Source organism: Corvus kubaryi, unplaced genomic scaffold (genome assembly GCF_017639235.1).
Source record: "Corvus kubaryi isolate FWS band 111438036 unplaced genomic scaffold, C.kubaryi_AGA036_p1.0 37385, whole genome shotgun sequence".
Taxonomy (NCBI): Eukaryota; Metazoa; Chordata; class Aves; order Passeriformes; family Corvidae; genus Corvus; species Corvus kubaryi.
In genome coordinates, this window is record NW_024581127.1 from 3,796,909 (window position 1) to 3,822,578 (window position 25,670).

Consider the following 25,670-nt stretch of genomic DNA (forward strand, 5'->3'; position numbering starts at 1 on the left):
GTGTTGCTTTACGAGGCAGCAAAAGATTCTCACCTAATTTCTCTTTACTTAGCCAGCACTGGTATGTCAGGCACTTTAAACTGCTCTCATAGCACTGGAGAGGCTTTGGCATCTCAGGATTAAGACTGTCGTTAAACTGAACTCTAATTAGAAGTGTTCATCTCTCTCCACTCAACACAGAAAGAGCCTAAACGGGCTTGATCCTAACTTAGCTGCATAAAGACAACAACTGCATGAAGAAAAATGGAGAAATCTGGGTCTAGCCCTATACCTTCTGCTGACTGCAACCACACTGATGGAGATGGCTTTCATCGGCTCCTTCTGAGACAGCAGCCCGCAGCAGGTACCTTCCTAAATGTGCCCCTGCCTCTGGTAGAGGCAGCCAGCCCCATGATAACCCCATAGCTACATTAAAAGTTGTTATTTGCAAACTTTTAGAAAGAACATTTTCAGAACTGTTAAATCAGTAACATTAATGTTTTGGGAAAAGAAATGGCAGTCCCAGGAATGCCAGAGGAGGTGTGCACATGTGCAAGCAAGGGCTAAGCAAGCAGTGGTAGAGCATCCATGGATGTACAGCTTTAAATACATGAAACAACAAATTAGAAGAAGGATTAGGTGCAGAACTCATCCAAGAGAAAGCCCACCAAATTCTTTCAAATTTTTAGACAAAAATGTTGTAACAAGAGTATGGAAGACGTGAGGGAGAAAAGAAAGATTTCTTAAAAAGGAACTGAAAAGCTCTGTTCAGGCTTATAGAACACAGAAAACTATTTAAATAGGAGGACAGCCTTTAAGCCACTAAGTTTGACCTTGGAAAAAATGTACCCGCTCTCTTTATATGCACATTCACTAAAGCTTTTAGGAAGTAAATGCTATAGTAAAGATCAATGACTTTAGAAAAATACATGCCAAGATTTTGCAAAGGATCAAGACCCAGATAATACAATGATTCAATTTTAGTATCTTGATAGCAGCTAAAACTTGATCACATTAGCATTTTGGGCTAAGAGGAACTTAACTGCTTCCAACATAAAAAAAAAGCAAACAAAATCACAAGAAAACAAAAGCAAAAAATTTTTTAAAAGTGAAAAGCAGGATAATTATGCAGACATCAATATGAATCCACATCTAAATGCAACAGACCCCAATAAGCACTCATTAGAAAGACACTCACAATTTAGAAAAATTCCTTTCTCAAATACAGTGCACACCCGTGACTTCATGTATATAAATGCACACACCAGCTATATTTTCTTCCCTACTTACTTGCAGCAAATGTCTCAAAAGAGACAACACTGCACAACATTTTCTTCAGGTGCACACTCATGCAGAAAAGAAACAGAGGCCTAGCAAATTATATGAAAATTTAGCATTGCACATGGAAGATCAGTTCCATCAAGTGCTTCAAGAGAACTAAACCCAAACTCATCCCAAAGAAGTCCAAAACAAAAACCTGATACCACTGCCAAATCATAACTGCTTCTTCCTGCATTACTGAGAAACACATCTGCTGCCTTGGACTTTCTCTCTGACAGACTTCAAACTTCTGCCATTGACTAATGACTGACATGCTTGAACTGTTAAAAAAATGGATTTTTACTTTTTTTAATAATGAGAAAAGTATTTTTCACCCCTCATTTCCAAAAACAGCTGGAGCAGTTTGGCATAAATGTTAAAAAAATTTCTCAACTAGTAAAGGACTGCCAAATTCCAACAAGAAAGGTAAAATGACTGGAAAAAAGAATAAGCCACTGAAAATCTTTTCTTAAAATGGAAACACTTGTGCAATTTCAACTCCCCACTGCATGCATTATTATGTCCTCTGAAAGTAAGAAACAAAAGCTGTCTTTCAAGTGGGCAGTTGGGTTATGGTTTGAAGGCCTCTTGATTTCAGTCTTATTTAAGAAAAATCAAAGGGGTTTTTCTTAATGAAGACAGAGCTTAAAAGCACCAGGTTCTTTTTTACTGTAAAGACTTATCCATAGCCTGCAACTTTTAACACAAACACTCTACAAATAAATACAAACAATTTGTATTCCAGATAAGCTTTAAAACTTTTACTGATCTTTTTTTTTTCTTTAGTCTATTTTCTGTTAAAATCTGTCCAAGATATGCCACAGGCTCAGGATTAAGAAATAATAAAAAGAAAAATCAACAACTACACAAAAAAAATCCAATTCAATCCTCTTTCAACTTACAAAAATGTGCCTCATAGGGACCATAAAATCCATGTAATTACCTGCTGCAGGATCTGTAACTGCTTGACTGGTGATGCCAGATGGTGGTTCTTGAAGCTGGTATGTTGCATTTGTGGAGGGTGTTGTAGGGCTGGTGTTGCTGTTTGTCATGTAATGTGAAGGATATGGTGAGCTATTATAATACTGCGCATATTGGCCCTGGCCAAAACTGGGATAAGAGGGATATTCCTGCAAGACAAAAAAGCAACTGAATAGTCCATCAGAGTTTTGCTACTTTTCCAAAATATAACTACAAACACATGTCAGACTTTGAGCACGTATGCTTCCTGGACTGGATGCTGTAGAACCTAAAACTGTGAGGCGGTAAAATGAAATCTAAATTACACATAAATTAGTATGTCTTCTCATACAAGTAGTTTATTAGACACACTGCTGAAGATGTGTGAATAAGAACATCAACCTCAGACAATTAGGTCTAGTACTGGAAGATGACAGATTGAAGAAAAAGATTTATAAACTTTAGTTTAACTAGAAAGGATGATAATTTCTTTCAATAAGCTATTTAAGGGCTTCATTTTTTCAGTGGATGAGAATTTACCTGCTGTGAACTATTAAATCCAGTAGAATTTGTAAGTGAATTATTTCCTGCATATATTCCTGATGATGTTGTAAAACTGCTGCCTGAAATGAAATGAAAAATTATGTGAATCACTAAAACAAAGCATTGGAAAATAACTTCAATCACATGATTATATCATAACATTATGGCATATTTGTAATATTTCCCATATGTTGACCAATTCAGCTCTATAACATGTTAATATACAAAAGTGATAATTCATAGTTCTTATACTCTGTGTTTCATTATTGCAATAAAAAAACCCCTGAAATTTAGACAGGAATTTTGGACCCACCTCATCTCTGATTGAAAATTAGGCTATTGCACCCCTCTGAATAATATCCAGCACTGTGGAAGTAATGAGGGCTTCTTTACTTTTTTTTTCTATTGAACAACAAGCACAAGCCTTGTCCCGAGAGACACCATCTCCCCTCGTGAAAGCCTGGTGGCTCTGTTTCTCCTCCCACCTTTGAGAACGGTGTCCTCTCCTCTCCCTGAGCCTCAGGCCCTCACAGGAGCAGCAAAAGCCGTAACTCCCTGCTCCAAACAGCCTGGTCTGACTTCGAAGCCATTACGACTCACTAAGTGATCACAGACAGCCTTGGGCTGCAAACTTTTTCTCTTTTGAGAGAGTGTACCGGGCATGACACAGGAGGAAAAAAGTACCTCTCTGAGAAGGGAGACCCAAGACTGAATTTAGCCCAGAGACTGAATTACTGCCTCCATCTCCCTCCTCCAGCTTTCATGAACCACCAGAAATAAACAGATGGGGCTCTTGTTTAATACCCAACCTGAGAAGCTGTTCCACTAAAAGGGCAGCAACCCCCTTTCAGCTGTCTTGCCCTTGCTGGTTATAACCCAGGAGTGACACAGCCACCAGCTGAGACATATGGATGCACAGGGTGAAGCTACATAAGCCACCACAAAGTCTGTAATGAGGCAACCTATTGAACTCATCCAGCAGGAGAGCACCAGTCAGAGCAGGTTATTAAAGTGTGCAGGTTGTTTACAGCCTGCCTCGCCACCAAAATCTGCCTCAGTGCAAAGACATACAGAGACCTTGGGAGCAAAACTTGCAGGTGAGCAAAGGAGACTAGGAGGGATGAAAATCAAATCAACAGGGAGCCAGGCACACAGATGCATCAATCCTCTGATGTATCCTACAGAAAGCAATTAACAACCAAATCCAAAAAGAGGTTGCTCGTTGGGAAAATCAACATTTTTGCAACTCCAAGGAGGACAGAATGCGGGCAGGGGTTCATACTTACTACAACCCCTGCACGACATTTGTGAGCTATTTACTTTTCTTAAACAAAAACCCACCAAACCAATAGGTATTGTAGCTATGAGAAGTCAGAAGGAAAAATATTTAAATGCTTTGACTGCAAAAGTTACTAAAAGCACATACAAGTTAAGCCTCAAAGAAGGAGATGTGAAGACCAACAGCAGAGGGAGTAAAGGATGAAGCTTAAATTTAATGTATGGAATTACTGTAAACATTTCTCTTGTGTCTTCTACTAGTGCAAAATCTCTGATTGTTGATAGATGCTACCAATCCTGTGAACTAAAATCATATTACTTCAGCAGAAGAGTTGACATCCAAGTTTAGCAGATAGTACAGATAAACAGTACTAATGAGAAAAACATGTTGTTTTAAATTTAATTTAAAATTGGAAAACAGATGTTATTTTTTTTTTATTGTAACCAACACGAAAGCCAAAATACAGCTAAAAATATTTTAAATTGCAAAACTTTGAAATGATATTTTATTTCTAATAGTGCTCTGTCTGGAAGATTATAAGTCCCTGTGTCTCTTCTTATTTCTGTAGGGTTTTTTGAGTGATGCAGTAATACATTCAAACCCAGGTTTTAAGGTGCACAGTTTAAGCCACTCTAAAAGGATATAAAAGGCCTCTCATAGTTATAATTAGAAAAAAAATAGACTTTTTTTGAGGAATACATCATCTTCCCTCAGAAAGTTTGGAAAATAATTTGCAAGAGCAAATGAGAAAAGTAGTTATATGCCAGCCAGCATCTCTCCCTCTCAGACAAAGACACACACACACTAACACACAGATCTCTCTCTTTCATCTCATGGTCAGCGCTGGCTCCTATGGAGGAGGGGTAGGGGTCTCTTAGACCGTAACAAACATGAAGCAGGTTTCTCAGAAACAGCTCTGTGGGCCACCCAGAACTACAGGCCTGAGGTTGTTTTTAAAATACTCATGATTTTGCAAATTGCTTTTTAAATATTCAGCCATAACATAGCATAGAGCTGCTATCCTGCCTTAGCTGAACAAACACAAAAATAAGAATCACTACAAAACACACAAGATTTACTGCCCTAAGCTGGCTGGCTACATAGCTTTAAAATGTGATAAAAGCTGTAAATTGCAGGTCAAAGGTCTATTTTGCAAAGAGCTCTGACCCACATTAAAGCTGGGAATCCCAGTCAGCATCGGAAGGCGGCCGGACCCTGCTGGGACTAGGGCGCGCTCCAGGCGTGGGGCTCACCCTGCGCCGCCGCAGGCATGGGATAAGGTCCTCCCCCGTGTATTGGCCACAGAAGCCCATTTGCTTTCCTAGCTCAGTGTCCTTGCCATGGGCTATGTCTATCATCAGGGCACAATGTATGTGGCAGAAGTTTAGTGCAGCTCTCTTGGGAAAGCCGTAGACAGCCAGATGGGCTATTTGAACTCAAGGTTTCTTCCGTTTGCCTACAGTGTTTAAAAATCCTTGGCAAACTCCCCTTTGTTGTCCTAGTAACTGCTTAGCCATCCAGCACAATATTTTTATACTGTATAATAATAACCAAATACCTTAACGTTTACTTTTTTACAGTTGAATTCCCAAACCAATTGGATCGTTATTCTCAGTCATCACAGTCTTGGTAACTAAAACAATGCTGGTGCTCATCACAGATCCAGCACCCTTCCAGCGGTAGGGTACTCAGGTGGAGGGTAAAAGTCACGCTTTTATCACAGTCAAAGGAGACGCAAATAAGACAGTTGCAAATGGAGTTCTTTCCTTGCTGTTTCCCCCAGCCCTTCTCCACTCCATTTACCCTTACTGAGCAATCCTTATAACTCTGCCAATATAGGAACAACAGCCCATTCCCACAGCCATTAGTCATGTAAGTGGTCTTTCAACATCTATGAAGCAGCTTATATGAAAAACAGCTTAAGGAACACACTCGTTAAATAAAGTAAGGGGGGGAGGGGAGTGGGGAGATGGGTGGCAGAACCTCCTGAGTCCTCTTCTCACCCTCTCCCCCTATGCACCCTCCCTTACAGAGATTATTAATTTGTAACAAACAAAAATCCAATTACCAGAATAAATTTAGCTAGGAGTCACAGGCAGAAATTCTCCTTATAATTTTCATAAATTGGCAGCCTCTCCCTCCACTATTGTTCAGTGACTAATGATGCTGTAATTTTAGCAAGGTCAGGAAAAGCACTGCGTTTAATTGGCTGCATACGCACCGCGAGACAGTGTCCCTACATTGCAGGGAGACATTCATCCCAGGGAGAGGAACCAGAATTAACTCCAAGGTTTTCGAGCACGAGGTAACCCCAGTCAGGGAACACGAGCAGGACAACTGCAAGGCCACTAGGAAATCCCCTTTACCGCAGGCAAGAATGCCAGCAGGGCCCCGAGCGCGCTGTCATGTAACGCTCGGTTGTGAAGGAGGTTGTGGGATCCATCATCTCCATTTAGCAGCTCAGCAGCTGCACGCAGGAGATGAAGAGCAGCTATTGCAGGCTATGACAAGGCTGAGGCTGCAGCCTGCCCATATACTGCTAGAGGGGAAAGGGAGAATAAACTCATTTTCCTCTCTGGAGGTTTCTGCACAAACAACTGAACAGCAGCAGCTCTAACGCTGTCTTCTGTCATGAGAATCAATTTTGTCCTTAAATAATAGTTGAAATTATGAATAGGTTCTCCTTCCAAAATTAAATCAGGAAAGGGAAACAAATGTTCCTGTTTACTTTTAACAGCTGTTCAATCAAAAGGAAGAATTAAGTCAATTTAGGGTTGTTTCAAATACAAAAGTTAACTTAATGAAAATATTACAAAGACATATATTCTCATGTATAGCATGACATATATTGTCAAACATTTAACTTCAAGAAAGACCTGTTCAGCAATGTGATTCTTTTCTACTTAGCAACTAAATACTCAACCAATTCTTTCATTTGAAATATTCTCCTTATTTCTATTCTTATGGTCTCTAAGGTTTCTGTAGAAGACCAGTCCTTCCCTCACCCAGACATCATGCTGTTCATGAGCACAACAGAAAGAACGTACACACCACAGGGACCCTCCAACTCTGACCTGTGGCTCTTCTGCCCAAGCCAGACTGTCAATGATCCACGGACTTCCACAGGTGGGCAGCTCTCAGCCCAAGCACAGCACAGCCAGAGCAGAACCCAGGGTCAGACCCCCTCCTCCCTCAGCTCTGCAGACAACTCCATCATTAAAACAATTCTTCTGATCCTTTTCTTATTAGAGCCTTCACAACTGGGTCATCTCGAACATATTTCTTTTTGCAGAATATTTTTAGATCCTTGCCTCTCAATGTATACAGCTGAAATGCTTTCCAAGATCTTACTGTTCCATCTCTTGACACCTGTCACCCTTTGCTGTGCTTGACAATTCTGATCTTATACACATTTTGCATAAAGCAAAAAAACAAAGCAATACCTTTTATGGCAGACTCTATGCACACTATTGACAGAGTCCTAGCTTTGCACTACTAATGCCAGCATTCACATTACTTACAGCATTCATTTAAAATTTTCCAAGCACTCTCTGTGTTATCCTATGCTGCTCCTTCTTCCCTCTGTCTATAGAATGAGTTTCCCATAGACATCTGCAAAACTATTTCCCTGTCCTGCCTAAAATCCCTTTATATTGACATCCCTCTCCTCGGTATCTTACAAAAAACATCTTTAGAACTGTTAGATAACCAGTATGGGGTGCCAACTGTTTCTTATACATAAACAGTGTCAGCTTTATTGTTACATTAAGCCCTCCTAGCCTGTGTGTTTTATTTTAGCCTCCAACTTCTATGGGGACTATATTTTTATTTGCCTGTAGAAGTTAGCACAACAGGATCCCAGTATATGACTATGGCATGAAGGTACTACTGCAATAGAAATTATAGGCAGCACAGACATGATTTTTCAATAACATTATTTCCTAGCTACCGTGAATTATCAGTTCCTTAAAAGCTGAAATGTTGATTCAGAAGATCATTGTAGCTGCTGCTGGCAAATATTTTGAGCTCTCTCCTACAGAGAGGCAGGATTTTTTTTGGGGGGGGTGTGGGGGGGTGGGTGTGGAGGTGGGTGTGGAGGTGTGTTTGTTTCCTGAGGTTTTTGTGTAGCTGTCTGCAGAAAGCTAAACCAGTAACTTGATTTGGTTATATTTACTCTGATGAGGAGAAGACCATCACTATTCAGCATGTAGATGAAAATCCATATGCTACTCTGGTCCTGTCCCTCTTACTTGTCAGACCACACTACAAGTCAGCAATATTTCAGATGTCAGATGGTCACTTCTGCCCTATGGAGCTACTCAACACACAGCTCAAAAGGGGATTTGAAAAAAAAATGCAACAAAAACACATCTCTCATGTCTGAGCAAAGGACTGGATCAATATACCCTTAAAACTGTGGAACAAAAGCAAAATCTCATTCACTTAGTCTCTGAAAGCACTTCTGCTTCAAGACATTTCATGGAGTGTTTACCTGATGGCATACAGTTTAAACTGAGCTTGATAATATATAAAGGTGCTAAACTTATAAAAATATGTGGTCCGTTTCTGTGATTGATCACTTATTTCAACAATTCCAAAATCTGCAACACACCTGATATCTACTGCCAAATGCAGGCTGAAAAGGCCTGCAGCAGACATCCCAAATTAGCTATTTCTGGTAAACAAAGATTTTTCAAAATATCTGTTAAGCGGTGAGCAATCCAGAACCAGGCACAACCAGTGAATTCTCAATACGGAAGAGGGAAAAGGAATTGGGAGAACAAGGTGGAAAGACATTAAGTAAACTAAACAGGCAAGTAAGGCTACAAAATGTAATTGATAATAATAGCCTGCACATACAAAGACTTACGACTTTTAAATAGACTTCAAAGAAACAGACTTCAATCATTACTTAGCTACCTCCACAGCTGCAGTAAGTATTTTTATCTTCTTCTCCCTCCTCAAACATGCTCAGGTGTCAAATTATATTTGGCACTTCCTAAATTCATAATCCTGACGCGTTTTCCAGAACTAGCTTTGTCTCATTCACTATTTGCTAAACTATTGCTATTCAGAGATACATTTTTACTATAATAACACTAGAACACTTCACTATTTAACATTTAATGAAGCAAGGGATCTTCCAGACTGCTGAGAGCTGGCCTGTTGCTCTCTCAGCAAAGGCAATCATCATTTCATCTCCAACTGCAATAAAATCAGTTAAGTGCCCAAGCAAACATTCATTTTTATTCTAGGAATAAAACAAAATAAGGAGGGAAAAAAACCCACCATAGCATTAGCTATATCCAATTAATGGTAATATCTGTTTATACAGACCTTGCATCTGGTAGCTATAGGGAGCCTGTCCAGGTTGAGGTGTGCTAAAGCTGGCACCGTAGCTTAGAAATCCTGTCTGTCCAGGTGACTGTGACTGTGCCAATCCACCTTCTGTCTTGATGCCTGCCCACAATGCACCTAAATCAGTTAGTGACAGCAAATCTATTTGTTCATATTCAAAGAGGGATGGAAAACAAAATCACTTAATTAACAGCAATTTTAACATATACCTACTCTTCTTGCCTGACAGAACAAATATTGAGAGCATGCACAAATGAATAGGGTAAGGGCAGTCTAAAAGCATGTGGAAAACTGAAGTTCACCAGGGAGAGGTTAAATCCAAAACTGTGTTTCCAATAACTGCAAAAGAAATTTATACATGAACAGGAAGTTGCATTATTCCTTTTTCCTTTCCTGCCAGAGGCAAACTTTTCCATATATTCATGACATTACCCAGAGGTAGATTAGCAACTTTATATGAATTTAATGAAGCATAGCATAGCCAAGCTCTCCTGCCATCTACCCATTAATGACATAGCTGAGATTTGCATTGTATAATACTCCTACATGAAAATTACACAGGTCCAAGAACGGTTTTCTAAGGAATGAGAAGTGGATAAAGAGAACTAGCAGTATTAAGTACAATGATGATTTTACAAAGGTAATTAAACACTAATTCAGTTTTTAACAAAAAAGCACCTAACAGACAGGAACTATTCCTGAAGCAATCTCCTGAACTGGGAAAAGCATAGCAGAGAGTCATTAATCTGCACTGATGGAGAAATCCATTACACACCACATTACTCTCTCATTTCTAAATTTAGTTATAAAAGAATGCAAAGTCTGATCAATGAATGACTTGCTACCCAGTTTCAGTGATTCTTCCCTCAATTTGTAAGGCAATGAGCAGCAAATATCAGGAAGCAAAATACTGAGGAAATGCACACAATTCAGCCTCTGTCTCTTAGTTTTAATTATAAAGTTGTCCCAACATGAACTACCATTTAAAAATAATTATAGCCAAAGTAATGGAAAAGTGATACAATATTCTTAGGTTTCGTTGTGGCATTCAGTGATACCTCATTGTTCAGAAACCAAAAATATTTGAACTGAATTAACTAAGTGTGAATTAGTAACATTCCTTTGAAAATTACTGTTAATCTAAGGTCCATTTCCTAGTTGGATTTTTCTTTAGACAATATTCAACAGTGTTTCAAGGTAGGAGAGGGCTCAGAAGCTACTGTGTTGGCAAAACTTCAATACCTCCCTGTATACAAATGGCAGCATATTCTCTGCCATCTAAATAATTACTTTTCAGCTGCTGTCATTGATTACCCTTAATTCCTTCTGCCAAGCCTCCAACTGCCAGACTAACCCTGTTTGCTTGTTTTTCCCCGATGCTTACTTGCTTCTTCTGTTTCATGTTACAATTAAGCAGTTCAAATGACGAATCTTGACACCTCATTTTCAAGGGGAAACTCCTGCTATGGATGATTTGGTATCAACAATCCCTATTTGTTGTCTGTTTAAGGACTTCTGAAATGCTGATTAAATATGGCTTAGAGAAAGTTTAACTAAATCAAGTATTAAATTTCTAGCCTAAATTTCCTTTAACAGCCTGATCCAACTCTCTATCTCAGTCCGAGCAGGAGGAGATGATCAAAAGCAGCAGTAGGAGGATGACACTTGAGTGAAGACAACTTGGCACTGACATGCCCTTTTGCAAACCTCCATGCTATGAAGAGCCTTTCATCTCCTGGGACTTGCTCTCACACTTGCTCTTATCCAGAAAGCCTTCACTCATCAAACCTCGATGCTCCCAAGTCTAATGTACTCAAGGAAGTGGGAAGGGACAGTGACACAAGGGGACTGCCAGGATCTGGAAAGTAAAGAAATTGGTAAGCAAAGCCTTTGCTAGATGCTGGTGCTGGAGCAGGCAGGAGGAAAGAGCTTCAGGAAATTCTCCAGCCTCCTCAGGGGCTTTGCAGATGAAGCAGAGCCAGGAGCCCCAGGGCAGCAGCTGTCAATGGCATTCCCCTCCACCCCCCTTCCTGCCTGCATGGCTGCATGACTGTGGAGGTGGGGAACTGGAAAAATGAACAGGCTAGAGGTGCAGTTGAGACAGGACCTTCCCAAACTCCACTCTAGAGAGAAAACTTGAGGCAGGCTGATACAGGAACTCATGAATACTCTTTCTTCTAGTAGAACCAGAGTAAAGAAACAAAAAGAAAGAGGCCTCAACTCAGTTTTTCCTTTCACATAGGCATAAGTCTTCTCCCTTTATACTGCTGTAAGATTTCTGCCTGGGCAAAAGAAAGGCAAGACAGAGGGTACATGGGGTCTAAACTGCGGATCAAAGAGTAGAGTTTTGGCTTTAAGCAAGGCTTCAGTTCTTGCCTGTTGCAAATGAGTGTCCTAATGCTCCCCACATAATTTCATTTGGGAGAACAGATTATATGCCATGTCTTAAATATGGAAAAAAATATGTTAGGTCCCAAAACTTTTAAATAGTTATTTGCTTTTAAATATTACTTCTATAAAGTACATCAGCAAGGAACACCTTAGCACTAGCCGCAAGGCATTTTCTGAAAAGAACAAAACGCATAAAAACCCTCTTGGCTCAGGAGCTGAGGATTTCAGTGGTCAAAAGCAGCTCTGCAATGTAAAACATTGTAAATTTATCTGAAGTCCTAGGCATGGGGGATGGACTAGGCAAAAAACTAAACCAAAACAAAAGAGCAGGCAAGCATGTTAACCCCTACAAGCAGTTGCCAAGTAAAGCAACTCTCAATTACAGCTCCGACGACAGTGAGACAGCTAAACTCAAGTAGGGAAATCAAGGCCTGGCTGAAGTCAGTGGGAATTTTAGAGTTGACTTCAGTGAGGTCAGGATTTCATCCAGAGGAAGCAAGCAAAAAACAAAAAAGTCACTGTTTGGGCTGCCCAAGCCTTGCAGTCAGCCAAGTATGAACATGAGGTGTCCACAGGAGAAACAGGTCAAGAAAAGCAGGGTGGGGAAAAGGGTTGTCTGTTATCACCCCACCTGATCCAGATGGAATTAGAAGACAAGCTCTCATCAGCAGGAGCTCTTGGGTGTGTATATGTGCATGCGTGTGTCTAAGATTCCCCAGCTCACGGTGTAAGCTTAAAATATGTGGATTCTAAGTGGAACTGAAACATCCAATTTATACTTAGAACCCTATTTTAAAGCATGGGGAAATAAGAATGTATGGTGAACCTACTGTTCACCATAATCTGCCCTAGGATATACTTGAGAGCCAGTGGATTTTCAACTTGCAGACTTCAAGATGGAAGATTCACCAGTTTTTCACTTAAAACTTTTAACAATTTTAAAGTGAACAGTTTGTATGGTGAGTTCTGTCCTTTTTGTATAAAACTTACATTATTTGAACGTATTTTTACAAAATATACTGCTCAAAGCATGTGGATTGTATAATTTTAATATATTCCCCCAGAGGAATATAAGACCTATTTTCTAATAATGCATCCTCGCTGCTGCACTGCTATGTGGTCTGCCAGCAGACAGTCTGGCAGGAAAATGGTCTCACCCACGGCAGCTTGTTTTTAAATTAAATTTTTTTGGAAATATTTGCTATTTAGTACTATCTCCTTCATCGAGCAGACAGACCTTCAGTGGCAATTTACCTCAATTTTCACCTCCAGGGAGTTTTAAAACATTGGAAAGTAAGATTTTTTTTGATGGAGGCATTTTTGAATCAGTTTTTTTGCCTGCTGAAAATCAGCACAGCCTCGCAGATTCATCTGTGTTCCAGTAATCTGTATCAGCTGAAATTCAGACCTTTACGTCCCCACATAACCTCCGGCACCGCTGAGGAGCAGAGCCCTGAGCAAGTAGCCAGGGGCTGGGCCTGTGTAATGGAAGCACAGAGATCCCTCTTCCCACTTCAGTGCTGTATTTTTGATGTCACCAACAAAAAGCTAATGAACCTCTCCCCCCGATCCCAAAATGGGTCTTCTTGAGTACCTTTGTAGCTTGTTAATACATAAATTAAACACCACTCATTCCAAGGGGGGAAAATTTACAGTGTTCCACAAGAAATGCTCTAGAGCACAGCTGTCCCATTAAGTACTAACCTGAGGGTCACATAATCTTGATCTAAAAAACATTTATCTCAGGAATAAAGTAACACGGACGTGATTTCTTACCATATGAAGGGATTCCATAGGGTTGGCCGGGCTGGGGGTAAGTGGCATAGGCTGTAGCTTGTTGCATTCCCGTTGTAAACTGTGTCTGCCCATAAGCAGCCATCGTTTGTGAAGACGGGGTAGGAAGAATATGTGGGTAGGGTCTGCTATTGATTACAAATGACAGAAAATAGGACAGACACTGCATTAGACAGACATGTGTGTACTTATTTTTAGCCTTATTATAATCCTGCTGCTTCATTAACACATAATCATAGGCTGTGCTAGACAACAGAAACTTTAAGAGACAAAACAGTAAGAATCAATAATAAAAGAATAAATGAAATAAGAACTTTACAAATATTTTTCAAATACATTCTTAGCATTTAAAAAAAAAATGTTTTTTTCCCCTAGAAGCTGCTGCGGTTTAAATTATGGCTTAACAGATGGACTCAATTATTATTTTAAATGAGGTTAAAATCTGCCTATTCCAGTTATTATTATTACTACTACTATTATTATTTTAAAAAGATATCATACTTGGAAGGGTAAATCTGTGGTGGGGAGAACTGGTGTGTTTGTCTTGGGCTGAAACCACTGCTTCCAATTGCTGCACCAAGGAGAAAAGAAAGCATACAGAAGTGTAAATACACACACCAAAGATAAATATTATTTTTCCTAATAGAATTTCAGAGTATTAACAAGATTTTAATTAAATTCAAATATCATTGATACCTTAGATAGAAAAGAATATTTTATGAGGAACTATACAAGAATGCTTAACATTAAAATCTTGATTGCAAATCTCAAATACTAAATTGCCCCTTTGTACACCTCCTGAGCCATAGTTTATTCTTTGGTTGCACACAGGCAACATTTTCAATGCAAACAACCTATTTCCTAATGGAAACATTTCCCTTCGTATTTTCAAAGGATTGTTGATATCTCAAGTGCAACATTTTATTAACTTTTAGGATTTTTAAGACCTACATTTTATGAAGGAGCTTTATGCATGCCTTGATTGAAAACATATGGCCCTCTTCAGAGCACGCGCCTCTTTTAAAAAAAAAAAAAATTCCTAATACAGACTATGCATTACCTTATTACACTTCTATTTTCTTCCACCTCATCTGCTGTCTAAAATGCTTTCAGACCTTCAAATCAGTGTTGCATAAAGATGTCCAAGGCGCAGATGCTGTTAGTGAAACACGCAGGCAGAGGAGGCTACACCGTGAGCTGCTCCCTGAGCAGCCCCGCGCCTCTGACACGGAGCCTCTCACCAGCCCAGCCCACTGCTGTCAGCATCTCTGGGTGCTCCGCGGAGCGTGGCGGCTGTGCTGGCCTACTCTGCTCAGGGCGATATTCTTGGGAGCCCTTCCCTCTCTGGTTACTGTCTGGGTGTCACTTCTCCTCAAGGTCCCAAGGTGGGCTTGGAAGCCTTTGCCAGGAAAGGGTCAGCAGCAGGTTATGAGACTACTGTAAAATCAGACAGCCCGAGAAACAACAGGCCTTATTGCTAAGTACTTGGAAATAAACAAGGCACTCATAATTACCCCTCGCCAGCTACCCCTTTCCTGGCCAGCTACAGGGAAAATCCATCATCTTTACACTCTGGGAGGGAAGCAGGGAGCCTCTTTCTGTGCCTTCTCCACCCAGTAATTTTTCTTTTCTGTGGCCTATGAGGCTGCAAAACTGCCAAATGTTGCAGTCCCACCTTTAGTCAGATCACCACAGATGTATGTAGCTACCATTAGCTACACATTGTATTTTCTTCTTTCAGAAAGTTAAAATACCTTAGAAACCTTACTTTGGACTTTCAGGCTTGATGCTTTCATACTCAACAGCCTGTGCAGAAAACAGAGGCTGTGACAAGACCAGGAAAGGGCTGGCTACTAAGCAGTCAGACCGGTTTCAAGATGTCAAATTTTGCTACTATGGAAACGTAATCCCACAATATATTATTAGATCATTCTTTTGATTTGATTTGCACCATAAAAATGATGTGCTAGAAGTACCACAGTTAGTCCTCAGGTGTGCAAAACTGAGCAAACACCTTAGGTTGTTCTCACAGTGCTTGTAAGCTGTCAGAACCTAAGATGCATTTGGCTTCCATGAAGAAAAGAAGCCTGACAAAAGAATGAATGTCTTGGTAATAATAAATTACAGTAAGTGAGGAAGACCTACCCCTCAATTAGAATAATAGTCACAGAGGTTTACTCACAGAAAACACAAAGTAATTACCCTGGGCCAGAATGCTCCCTAGTGAGACTCCCACCAAAGACACCAATGGACATTAATAAGCCTGATAATGTAATGCTCCTTACTTGGGGAAAACTCCTGTTGACTTAGACTAAAATGAACAGAAATAAGTATAAGCTGGAAAGTGCAAAAGGCTTTTTTAGAGATGTGCACAGGTTTAGACCGTGCAGGATAAGAAAATAATAAATGAAAAAATTCTGAGGTTAAAACTTTTGTTTATTCCTTACCTGATCCTGAGAAATTGTCTAAAGACCCGTCTGTGGTAGTAGTAGTAGCGATCTCACTGCTGTTCATTGGTTCTGTTTTAACTATAGAAATATAAACAGGAGATATTCTATATGCTCCTAATATTCTTGCATGTGCATGCACACACACTCACTACAGATACAAACTCAATAAAACAAAAATCTGCCAAAAACGTTCTAAATCATGGCTATGGATATTTTGCATGTTATGTATTTGTGTATACAAACAATGCAAAATACTGGCAGCTATGATTTACACATCAATATAAGATGATCAAGAGGGTTATTCCTGTCCCCAAGGAATAAGAGCCACTGTAATGAACCAGAAGTCCCCATGCAACTCTCTGCACCTGTCCTGATTCCTCTTAATCCTGCAGACCCAACAATAAGGATCCACATTTAGATCAGGTCACACAGCATTTACAGGCTTGAAAGACAGCAAACTGAATAAGACAAAAGAGGAAATAATTTTTAAATGGGTTTTGCTGAGGGCTGTTCAAATTTTGTTTCCAATTAAATAAATTTTCAGAGGAAAACTAAGGATTTGTGATGAAGTAAAACACTTTCCTCAAGGTGGATTTCTTCTCTCAAAATGAAAACCAACTTTATACACAACAACCCTGAATAAAAAAAGGGGAACACAGTCTCACCATATACTTCAAAGAATGCTTTAAAACATTTTATACCCCCTGCACCCACAACATAACACGGCTATCTGAGAGTAGAAAAGAAAGACACCAAGAGATTATCTCCTGGCTCATGCTGATTCATAATTAATAATCAATTAATGCCTTTTAATAAATCCTCAAGTAAATAAACAATTTTCCTTTATGTCAGTCCAGTGCAAACTCTGTAATGTTTGGATCAGGAGAATATCCTGATCCAAAGAGCAAGGATGGGGCTGACCTGGCATGGATGTAAAACAGGCACCAATAGCTACTCCCAGAGAGTTAGCAGAACATCATGGCAATCCCTAAAATCCATTTTTACACACCTGGCTTTTGGGGCTACAGCATGCCAAAAGCAACTGAGGCTGATGTTTCAGAAAACAACAGAGCTGGTCTTACTATCAACATCCCCCCTTTTGCCCTGGTTGACACACACAGAGACGCCGCTGCCCACGCGCCAGCGCTGGTGCATACCTGACCTTTTAGTGAGGCAGTTCTCTAACACTGCTGGGAGCCAAACTGAGAAAGCCAAGCTAAACTGCACCACATTTGACATGTAAAGCCTCAGTGTCACCACACATGCATACGTGAGTGCCTGTATGTTTGTCTATACGTGTCTACTCAGGAATTACAACCATCATTAGCAGGAACCTTTTGGTACCAACTTTGGAAAAGGTGAGGCAGAGAGACTTCCCTCTTTTCACTGAAGACCTTTCCTTTCATTCCCAATCCAAATTCTTATTTCTGCATGTCTATTGCCTTCAACACGCCTCCTCCATGGGATTTGTAAGAAATCTCCCAAGATTTTACTAATCATCCATTATTTTCTTTTGACTCTCATGCAGGATTTTTGTCTGATAACTTGGGAGGTCAATGCTCAGCTGCACACAAAACTGCTGTATCATCTTTTACAAGCAGTGCAGTCCATTTAGGAAAGTTTCATGAAATGAAATGGCTGGTGCAGAGGGTCCAGTGTCCAGAGGTTAGGTATTTTTGAGAGGGGTTATTCAGCTTGAGAACATTAGCTGTACTTCTGCAAAGCTTTTTTGAAACAAGTGAAGTCCAAGAGACTCCCTAAGGGGAATTAATGTGGTAAGAAAAGGTGGCCACGAGGTTCACTTCAAGAGTGCACTCATGATCTGAACCATAACTCTAATACAAAGGTATTAAAACCATGGCATGTAAGTTATTCACCATCCATTTAATGACTAAATACTGAAAGTCTAACACACAGATACAACGAAATACTTATTGCAAAGTGTCTATCACAAGTATTTTTTCAGAAACTACCAGACTTTCACAGCATGTTCTACAGTTTGTCAGTCTAGATATGAAAAATTATAGCATTATCTTCTACTTTTTCTTAGAAGGTTATCACAGCTACATTTTACAGTCAGACTCATTCTTCTCTCATAGACTACTCTGAGTTCCCCCAGAATTTGCAAGTCTTCTGAATTTAATTTCCATAATGCAATTATACTTTTGGGAATAACAATGAAAGATGCTTTCCTCTATAGCTGGTATCTGTGGTGGGGGAAAAGAGAGGAAGATAAGACAGATCAACCTAACTTGGAGTAAAGGGTGGAAGCTTTCAGTATGTGCTTTCTCCAAACTCTTCCTTTTCTCTATTGGAGAAACAATATGCCTTATTCCTCATTTTTGGATCACTGCAAATTAGCAGTCTGAAGACTATGCTAGGGTTCACACAATATAGAAAAGCATAGCATCCATCATTTGTTCTAGATAAAAAGCAGCCCTTCTGAAAAGGACTTGGGATTTCTGGTGGATGAGAGGTTACATGAGAGCTGGCAATGTCCATTTGCAGCCCAGAAAGCCCAGCTGTATCCTGGGCTGCATCAAAAGCAGCATGGCCAGCAGGGCAAGGGAGGGGATTCTGCGCCCTGCTCTGCTCTTTGAGACACAACTGGGAGTACTGCATCCAGCACAGGAAGGACATCAACCTGTTGGAACAAGTCCAGAGAGGGACACCAAGATGATTAGAGGAGTGGAGCACCTCCCCTGCAAGGAAAGGCTAAGGGATTTCGGATTGATAGAAAAGGTTTTGGGATGACCTAGTTGTGGCCTTCCAGTACCTGAAGGGAGCCCATAAGAAAGATGGAGAAGGACCTTTTACAAGAACATGTAGTGACAGGAAAAGGGACAATGGATCCAAAGGGAAAGAGAGTAGGTTTAGATTAGATATCAGGAAGAAATTCTTTACTCTGAGGGCAGTAAGGCACAGGAACAAGTTGCCCAGAGGAGCTGTGGCTGCCCCATCACTGGAAATGTTCCACGGTTGAATGGGCCTCTGAGCACCTCTCTGGATCCTTGTTCAAGATACCATTTTCAGAAAAAACATCATCAAAATGGAATTTCTGTCTCTGTAGCTAATGAGCAATATTTCTGTGCAACTTAGTTTAAAACGGAATGCTGTTTACTAGACATACTACTTTTGAAGATCAGGAAAACATGAAATACAATGCAGTGCCTTTTTGATGGGAATGAATTCCAGTTGATGATTGAGGTGCTCAACAATTTTTCATAAAAAATTTGTCTTCTCTCTCAGCTGTTTTATCTCCTGAATACAAGAAAAACAGGATATAAGAAAGGATGTTCCCATTATTCCTAATCTGGATACCCATGACTTGGGTGATAATAAACGTGCTTTATCATGCTGCCTTTAGAAACAACCATAACCTTAATGAACCTTTGTGTCACAGAGAGTTGGGAATTTAATAAAGGTGAAGAGGTCCTGAAAAACTCTCCATTCCCCAAGCACTTTAATCAAAATGCCTGAAAATGTCCTTCTATCTGTGTATTTCCTTCTATCAGCCTAAGCACATTTAAGAGGATGAAATCTCGCTATTCAAAGAAATAAACTGAGAATAGCCATGGGTTTAGCTGCTGGAAACATTTACATGTATTCTTACTTTAAAGGAAGGTCTCTTGTTTGTCCAAGGCAAAAACTGACCTGCAAGGGAGCATATTTCATCCCAGGATCATGGGGAAAGAGAACTGCAAAGGGACTGCCTAAGGATACAAGTCTCACAGTCTGTCCCAGCAGCACATGAGTCATCCATGTCTATGATGAGAGACATATGGAGCTGTCCAAGGAAGCCAGGCTTTGGTCGGGCACAGATCTCACCCTGCCACATGCTGCCTATGGATGCTCTGGATTCCAGCTCTTCACATTTTCCATGACAATTAACATTTCTGCAATATGTCCTAAGCTTTCACAAGATGACACTGGGAAAGGAGTGGGAATATTGCCACATCTAGACAGCAGACATTGCAAGCTTGCCAGTAACAGCCAACAACACCATGCTCAGTTGTGGCAGAGAGCATGGAAAGCAACACAGGAAAGTTCCCATTTCTGCTGCTCCTTTATCAAAACTGACCTTTACAGAGGTGCAGAATCATCAGACTTGAAGTCTAGAGACAGACTCTGATTTAGCAATGTACTACCAAGCTTTAGGGCCACCCAAACCACTCATGTAATAAAACAGATTATCAATAAGAAGTTCAAGAAGAAGACTGCCTTATCTTCTGCAAAAATTCAGTGTTTATTTAGAACCAGTGATTTAGATTTGATTTATATACCAAGGAGCTTAAGAAACTAAATCTAACAAAGAGATATTTTTCCTCCTTATTTTTTGTTTCTAGTCATTTGTGAGAATCTAAAAAGATTTAAAAAGAAACTGCGTAAGAAAACAACATACAGAGCAATAGAAAAAAATAGGAGTAGCAGATAATAGCACAAATGCTAGCTTGGAGAAAAAAGCACAAAAATTCAGAGATATCACAATTGCTGAGCTAATGTTATATTGATTGTCAAGATTTTTCTTCTAAAGGAACTTAGAGATTGCAAGTGCAATGTGCCCTGTTTTGTCAGCTGTATAGCAAAACGTGGTTAAAAAATTACTTACATGGCAGTTTCTGAACTCCACTGAGAGAGAGAACTTCAGACCAGAACCCACAAGTTCATGTGGTTCATTGGCCAAGTAACAACTTTCTGAGTTCACAGCTTGTCATGCAGTTCCTGGTATATATATCAGTAAAGAGTGTTACGAGGAATGAGATGCTGGCTATTTTAAATATGGATTTAAAGATCTAATATTTGGCTACTCCTAACACAGAAATTGTAGAAATACCTCATAAAGATTGCACCTTCAAGCATGAAAAAATAAGGTTTTAAAATATCTTTTAAAAATTGCTTTTATTACATTAAATACATATAAGGCTTGCTCTACTGAACTCATCTTTGTTAACAGCTATGCCATATACACTAAATCAGAGTAGAAATATTGCAAACATGCCTGACTAATTGAATTGGTTTTAATTGTGCAGTTTTAAGATTGAATTAACACTATAATATTATGCTCTTTGTATTATACAAATAAGTGGGTAAAATGAATGAGTGGGCAAAATGAAATTATTCCTGGCTGACAGCTCTCAGTATTCATGGGCTACAAAGAGACTCAACAAAGTGTAGTGGTTAGTTTGTTTACAGACATACATAAAAACATAATCTCTTGCCCTATTTTGCCTTGTCTGATCTTCAAATAATAGTAGTAGCTAAACACCATGTAAATCTTGATTAAGTATTTTATGTATCAGTTGCTCTTCACATACTGTTTTGCTTGACACCATCCTCTTTCTGTACTCACTAGAAGCTCAGAGTTCACCTGGAAGCTTAAAGATAGTTGTCACTAACAACAAGATGAAAATTCTATCTTGAACCTCTAAGCTGATGGTTTTCCATTATTTTATTCAAACTGTAGTGAAGAACCTTGCAATTATAAAAAGGTTACAGGTTACTCGGTTGTACTAATTCCTATCCAGGATATTATTGTCTCTTCCCATCACAGATTATCAAATCATCAGCTTCTGACCATGAAGCCTGATAAACTTACTTGCTACTGCTTCTCAAAGCAGAGAACTCTTCCTGAATCTCATTGTCTGGAAACTACCAGAAGGTAATTTCCAGCCTAAATTTTTGTATGGTTTTCAAAGAAAGTCCCTGCTCAAAGCAGCACATTCTAGTTCAAGCCCAGACTGTTCCCTGCTTTCCCCTCCTCTGATGTAAGAGGCTTCAAAACTTCTCCAGTATTTGGGCTGTGGCTAACACTTAGGTTTCACCACATACACCCCCATGACCCTCATCTTGCACTTATGTTATCCATTTCAGGTGAAACACCTTTAACATCCTTGTACCTGCTCACCTAGCAGTAAAAACCTTAAATTTACAAAGAAATGGTGTCACAGCTACAGTGCAAAATCAGAAAGAAAATTCAAAAACATCTGTATAGAGACAAGGTTGGACAGTATTTGTAGCTGCTAAGCAAGATTCAACTTGGATTTTTTTTGACAGGTACAGTCATGGGTTAAAACAGTCTCATTCACTGCAGTTAGGAAATGAGAGCATCTGAATCAAGCTAAGGTTCTTACCCCTTCACACTCACATGTCCAATTATACCAAATGTTTGTGTCTCTGCTCTGAAAATGGAGGCAGCATATATCCAAAACCAATCCTTTTAGAGGTGTCATGGACTATTCTATTTCCTTTTTTTCTTTTCCTCTTTTTAACTGGGAGTCTGACCATGCATGTTTAACAGTTTGCAGCATTCCCAAGCAGTCTTCATATTCTTTAACCAAAGCCAGACAGAATGACCAAAAAACATCACAGACCCAGCCATTAATGGCAAAGAAGGTTTTCTTCACTGCCTTCTGGGAACATGGACTTCTTCAAGGGAGCAAGAGAGCAGCATGTAGAAGTCAAGCCTGCTCTGACATTTAGGTGTACAAGACCCAAGACTAACTCATGAAGACAGAAGCACAATGACAAAGCAGGTGGGACTTTCCATTAATGGGAAATAACTTGGCCGGGGTCTGAACTCCAGGACTGACAGACTTAAATTCACCTGGACAAAGAGGGATAGTGCTAGCTTCCATTTCCCTCCAGCCAGCTCCAGCAGCAGCAAATTCCCTAGCTTGTTTCATCAAACCTGGAAGCATGGGTACTTCACTCACTGACCAGGGTCAGATGACATGGCTAACCCCGAAGTGTAACCAAGTTTCATGCTTGTCTACTTAGGACAAGCAAAACCCATCAGAAGATTATAAGATGCAAATGCAAATGCTAAATCATCAAGTCACAAGTCTGAAGTTGCTAAGGCTCTTCAAACACCACCCTACTAAGGTGTGATCTTTGACTAAGATGTTCTACTTCTGTTCCTTGGAGTTTCTGCAGGTGCACAGTGACAGCTGGGGCTGGATTTCCTTCTCATTTGTATTACTGGCCAGGCATATGGCATATGACATTTCATATGACGTTTGTGTTTGGAATCACACAATTGTACACGTGCATAACAGGCTGGTCCCACTGGAAAGACACCACACCTAGAATGATGTGTTGTGCCTACAGTTTTCAGTAAACTAGTGGACATCCTCACAGTTCCTTGAAATCCCACAGCCTGTGCACAACCACTGTGCACGTGGAGCTGTGGGACCCTCAGACACACTCAGAGGGTGCTCTCACACCACCAGACTTCATCCACAATCTGAAACAGCATGTGCTGTGAACATCTATATGAGAAGCTTGCAAAAATAAATTATATTAAAATAATTCCAAGATGTTCCTTTTTTTTTTTGTAAAGTAATTTGCCATTTGGAGTGTTTTGTCTCCCTCAAATGCCTGTGGGAACCAGTATTGCTATTATCACATAAATGAGGTCCTTTCTTTCAGGAAAAACTTATGGAGGAAACCAAAATAGAGAATCTTTCAAAAATGGATATAAATACATACAAAAAGAAAAGACAGTAAGTACATAAGTATTTATTAGCCAGTCTCCTCCCCAAGACCTTGCAAAAGGAGTTGCTCAACTGAGTCAGCAGAGAAGTGGACAAGTCATCTCACTAGCCAAGTACCTATGAAAGAGGAATAATAGAGCATTATGCTACACATGCTCAGAACAGACAGAAAGACTCTTGGGGAAGCAGGAGAATAAAAGCACAGGTAAGACAAAGAGTCTGGAAGGAAGCCAATGTCATACAGCAAGGAGAAAAAGGTGGAGAGGAGGGAAGAAAGGACAGTCCAAGCCAGCCCCTTTCCTTCACATAAACCTGCTGTATCTCATTTTTGTCCTTCAGAAGTGACATCAAGTTGAAGACTCATACTAGCCTCTACAGACTGCCAGCTTGCTTTTGGGAGCCCAGGACCTCTGCAATTTTTGCCTATGGCCAAACAACTGTTCTCTTGCACTCTTCTGGGATGAGTAAGGAATCCACAGCTTTTTCTGCTAATACCCTACCTAAAGGCAAACATTACATCTACCTTTAGTATGCTATTATTTCAGGATGTCTAAATATGGAGGTATCAATTACAAGTTTCATACCATCAAGCTTCTTACTGCAGACAAAAGTATAGAAACTTCAGCATACATAATTATCAGGAACTCCAGAAATGAGTAATTAAAAGGTACCAGAATCCAACCATCAACAAAAAAAGCATCATTTTGTCTGATTACCATCGCCTACCACAACTTTGTACCCCAAAGCATAGAAAAATATGAAAAATATAAAAACATAGGAATAAATTAAAAAACACTCATTGCCAATATGAATTGCTTAATTGCAATACTAGAATACTATTTTGAGTGCTACAAAATATTGCTAGAATTACAAGAAATATAATTTATAGAAATATAATTTATTTAGAGAAATCTACATCACTTGCCATAACAACCAGCTCTGCCCTCTCTATGGATTTCAACATCTTACTCCCCATTACTTTAGGAAATACTGAAAATAATTTTTTCTCCATTCTGTAATACTGCAACTTGACAGCAAACATACCACACAGTGCTGCCTTTTGAAACCCTGAAGATGGATTTATGTTCACCAGACTTAAAACAACCTTTCTAATGGCCACACATCAGATAGTCTCGTAGTGGAGAGCTTTGACTGCCTTTGTGTGAGATCTCATTCTCATGTTGCAGCAGGTACTCAAAGAGCGAGAATCATTTTTTTTCAAAGGAATTTTGATGTCCAACTCCCTTTGAAGCCTCCCTTCCTATGTATCTTTGAAAATCTGATCTTCAATTTGTTATCCATTTTCCCTTCCCACTTGATATGACAATGCCTTCCCTCCTTCCCTCTTGAAGGCTCAAATAAAAGGGCAGTAGCAGGCCTGTACTCCTTAAATGAATTAAGTAGTTGCTCAGAAAATCACAGCTCCTTTGCCCAGTCTTCATCCATTCTGTTCCATTCCAGTTTCATACAACATCATCACGATGGGCTGCAGGCTTCTGTTTCTCACTCTATGCCATCCATCAGATTTGATTTACATTCTTTAGATAAAAGTAAAGATCACCATAGGCAGAAACTGGATGGAGTTGTCTGCAACGGAAAACAGATTTCCTACTCCTTTCAAATTTACTGATTACTCATGGCCTTTTCCCTCTAAAGGGTATCTACCAAAGTGGGCACTGGTGTTGGAATAGCCACCAGCTGTCTGATAAAACTTAATGAATGGCAATTTTATGAGCTTCTGTTGTTATTATTCCTTTAACTCCTTCAGTATCAAACCACCATGGCAATTCACTGACAAAGGAAGATTAGAGATAAGGCACAACTATGAATATTTTGATCCCTACTCCAATATTTTTTTTAAGAGATTTTCTTAGGCAAGTCATAGAGAGCCATAATTTTTATGATGTCCGGTGTCTGCTCTTTTCTACAATAGAGGGTATGCTGTGGAAATACACTTAAGGAGAACATGGAAACCTCAAATACTGTAGTATTTATATAATCAGCACCATCTTGGCATACTAGGACTGATTTTTCTGAATGCCTTTAGCCAGACATTTTAGTGTTACTCCTCTGCATTTGATCCTGAGAAATTTCTGTCTGGTC

At 39.7% G+C, this 25,670-nt stretch overlaps 1 protein-coding gene across 9 annotated transcripts in view; it reads right to left on the reverse strand.

Annotated features, from left to right (window-relative positions):
* The window catches only part of EYA1 (EYA transcriptional coactivator and phosphatase 1), a 164,449-nt gene that overhangs the window by 59,457 nt on the left and 79,322 nt on the right, over nucleotides 1-25,670 (reverse strand). For 4 of the 9 annotated variants that reach the window (XM_042036290.1, XM_042036294.1, XM_042036298.1 and 1 more), the window contains 6 exons: nucleotides 16,072-16,152; nucleotides 14,126-14,195; nucleotides 13,607-13,752; nucleotides 9,419-9,556; nucleotides 2,800-2,882; nucleotides 2,243-2,429 (listed from right to left, as the gene is read on the reverse strand). In XM_042036290.1, the coding sequence (XP_041892224.1) occupies nucleotides 2,243-2,429; nucleotides 2,800-2,882; nucleotides 9,419-9,556; nucleotides 13,607-13,752; nucleotides 14,126-14,195; nucleotides 16,072-16,152 (705 nt within the window). The remainder of the gene's footprint in view (nucleotides 1-2,242; nucleotides 2,430-2,799; nucleotides 2,883-9,418; nucleotides 9,557-13,606; nucleotides 13,753-14,125; nucleotides 14,196-16,071; nucleotides 16,153-25,670) is intronic. The other 5 variants (XM_042036293.1, XM_042036297.1, XM_042036292.1 and 2 more) reach the window with 3 other exon arrangements.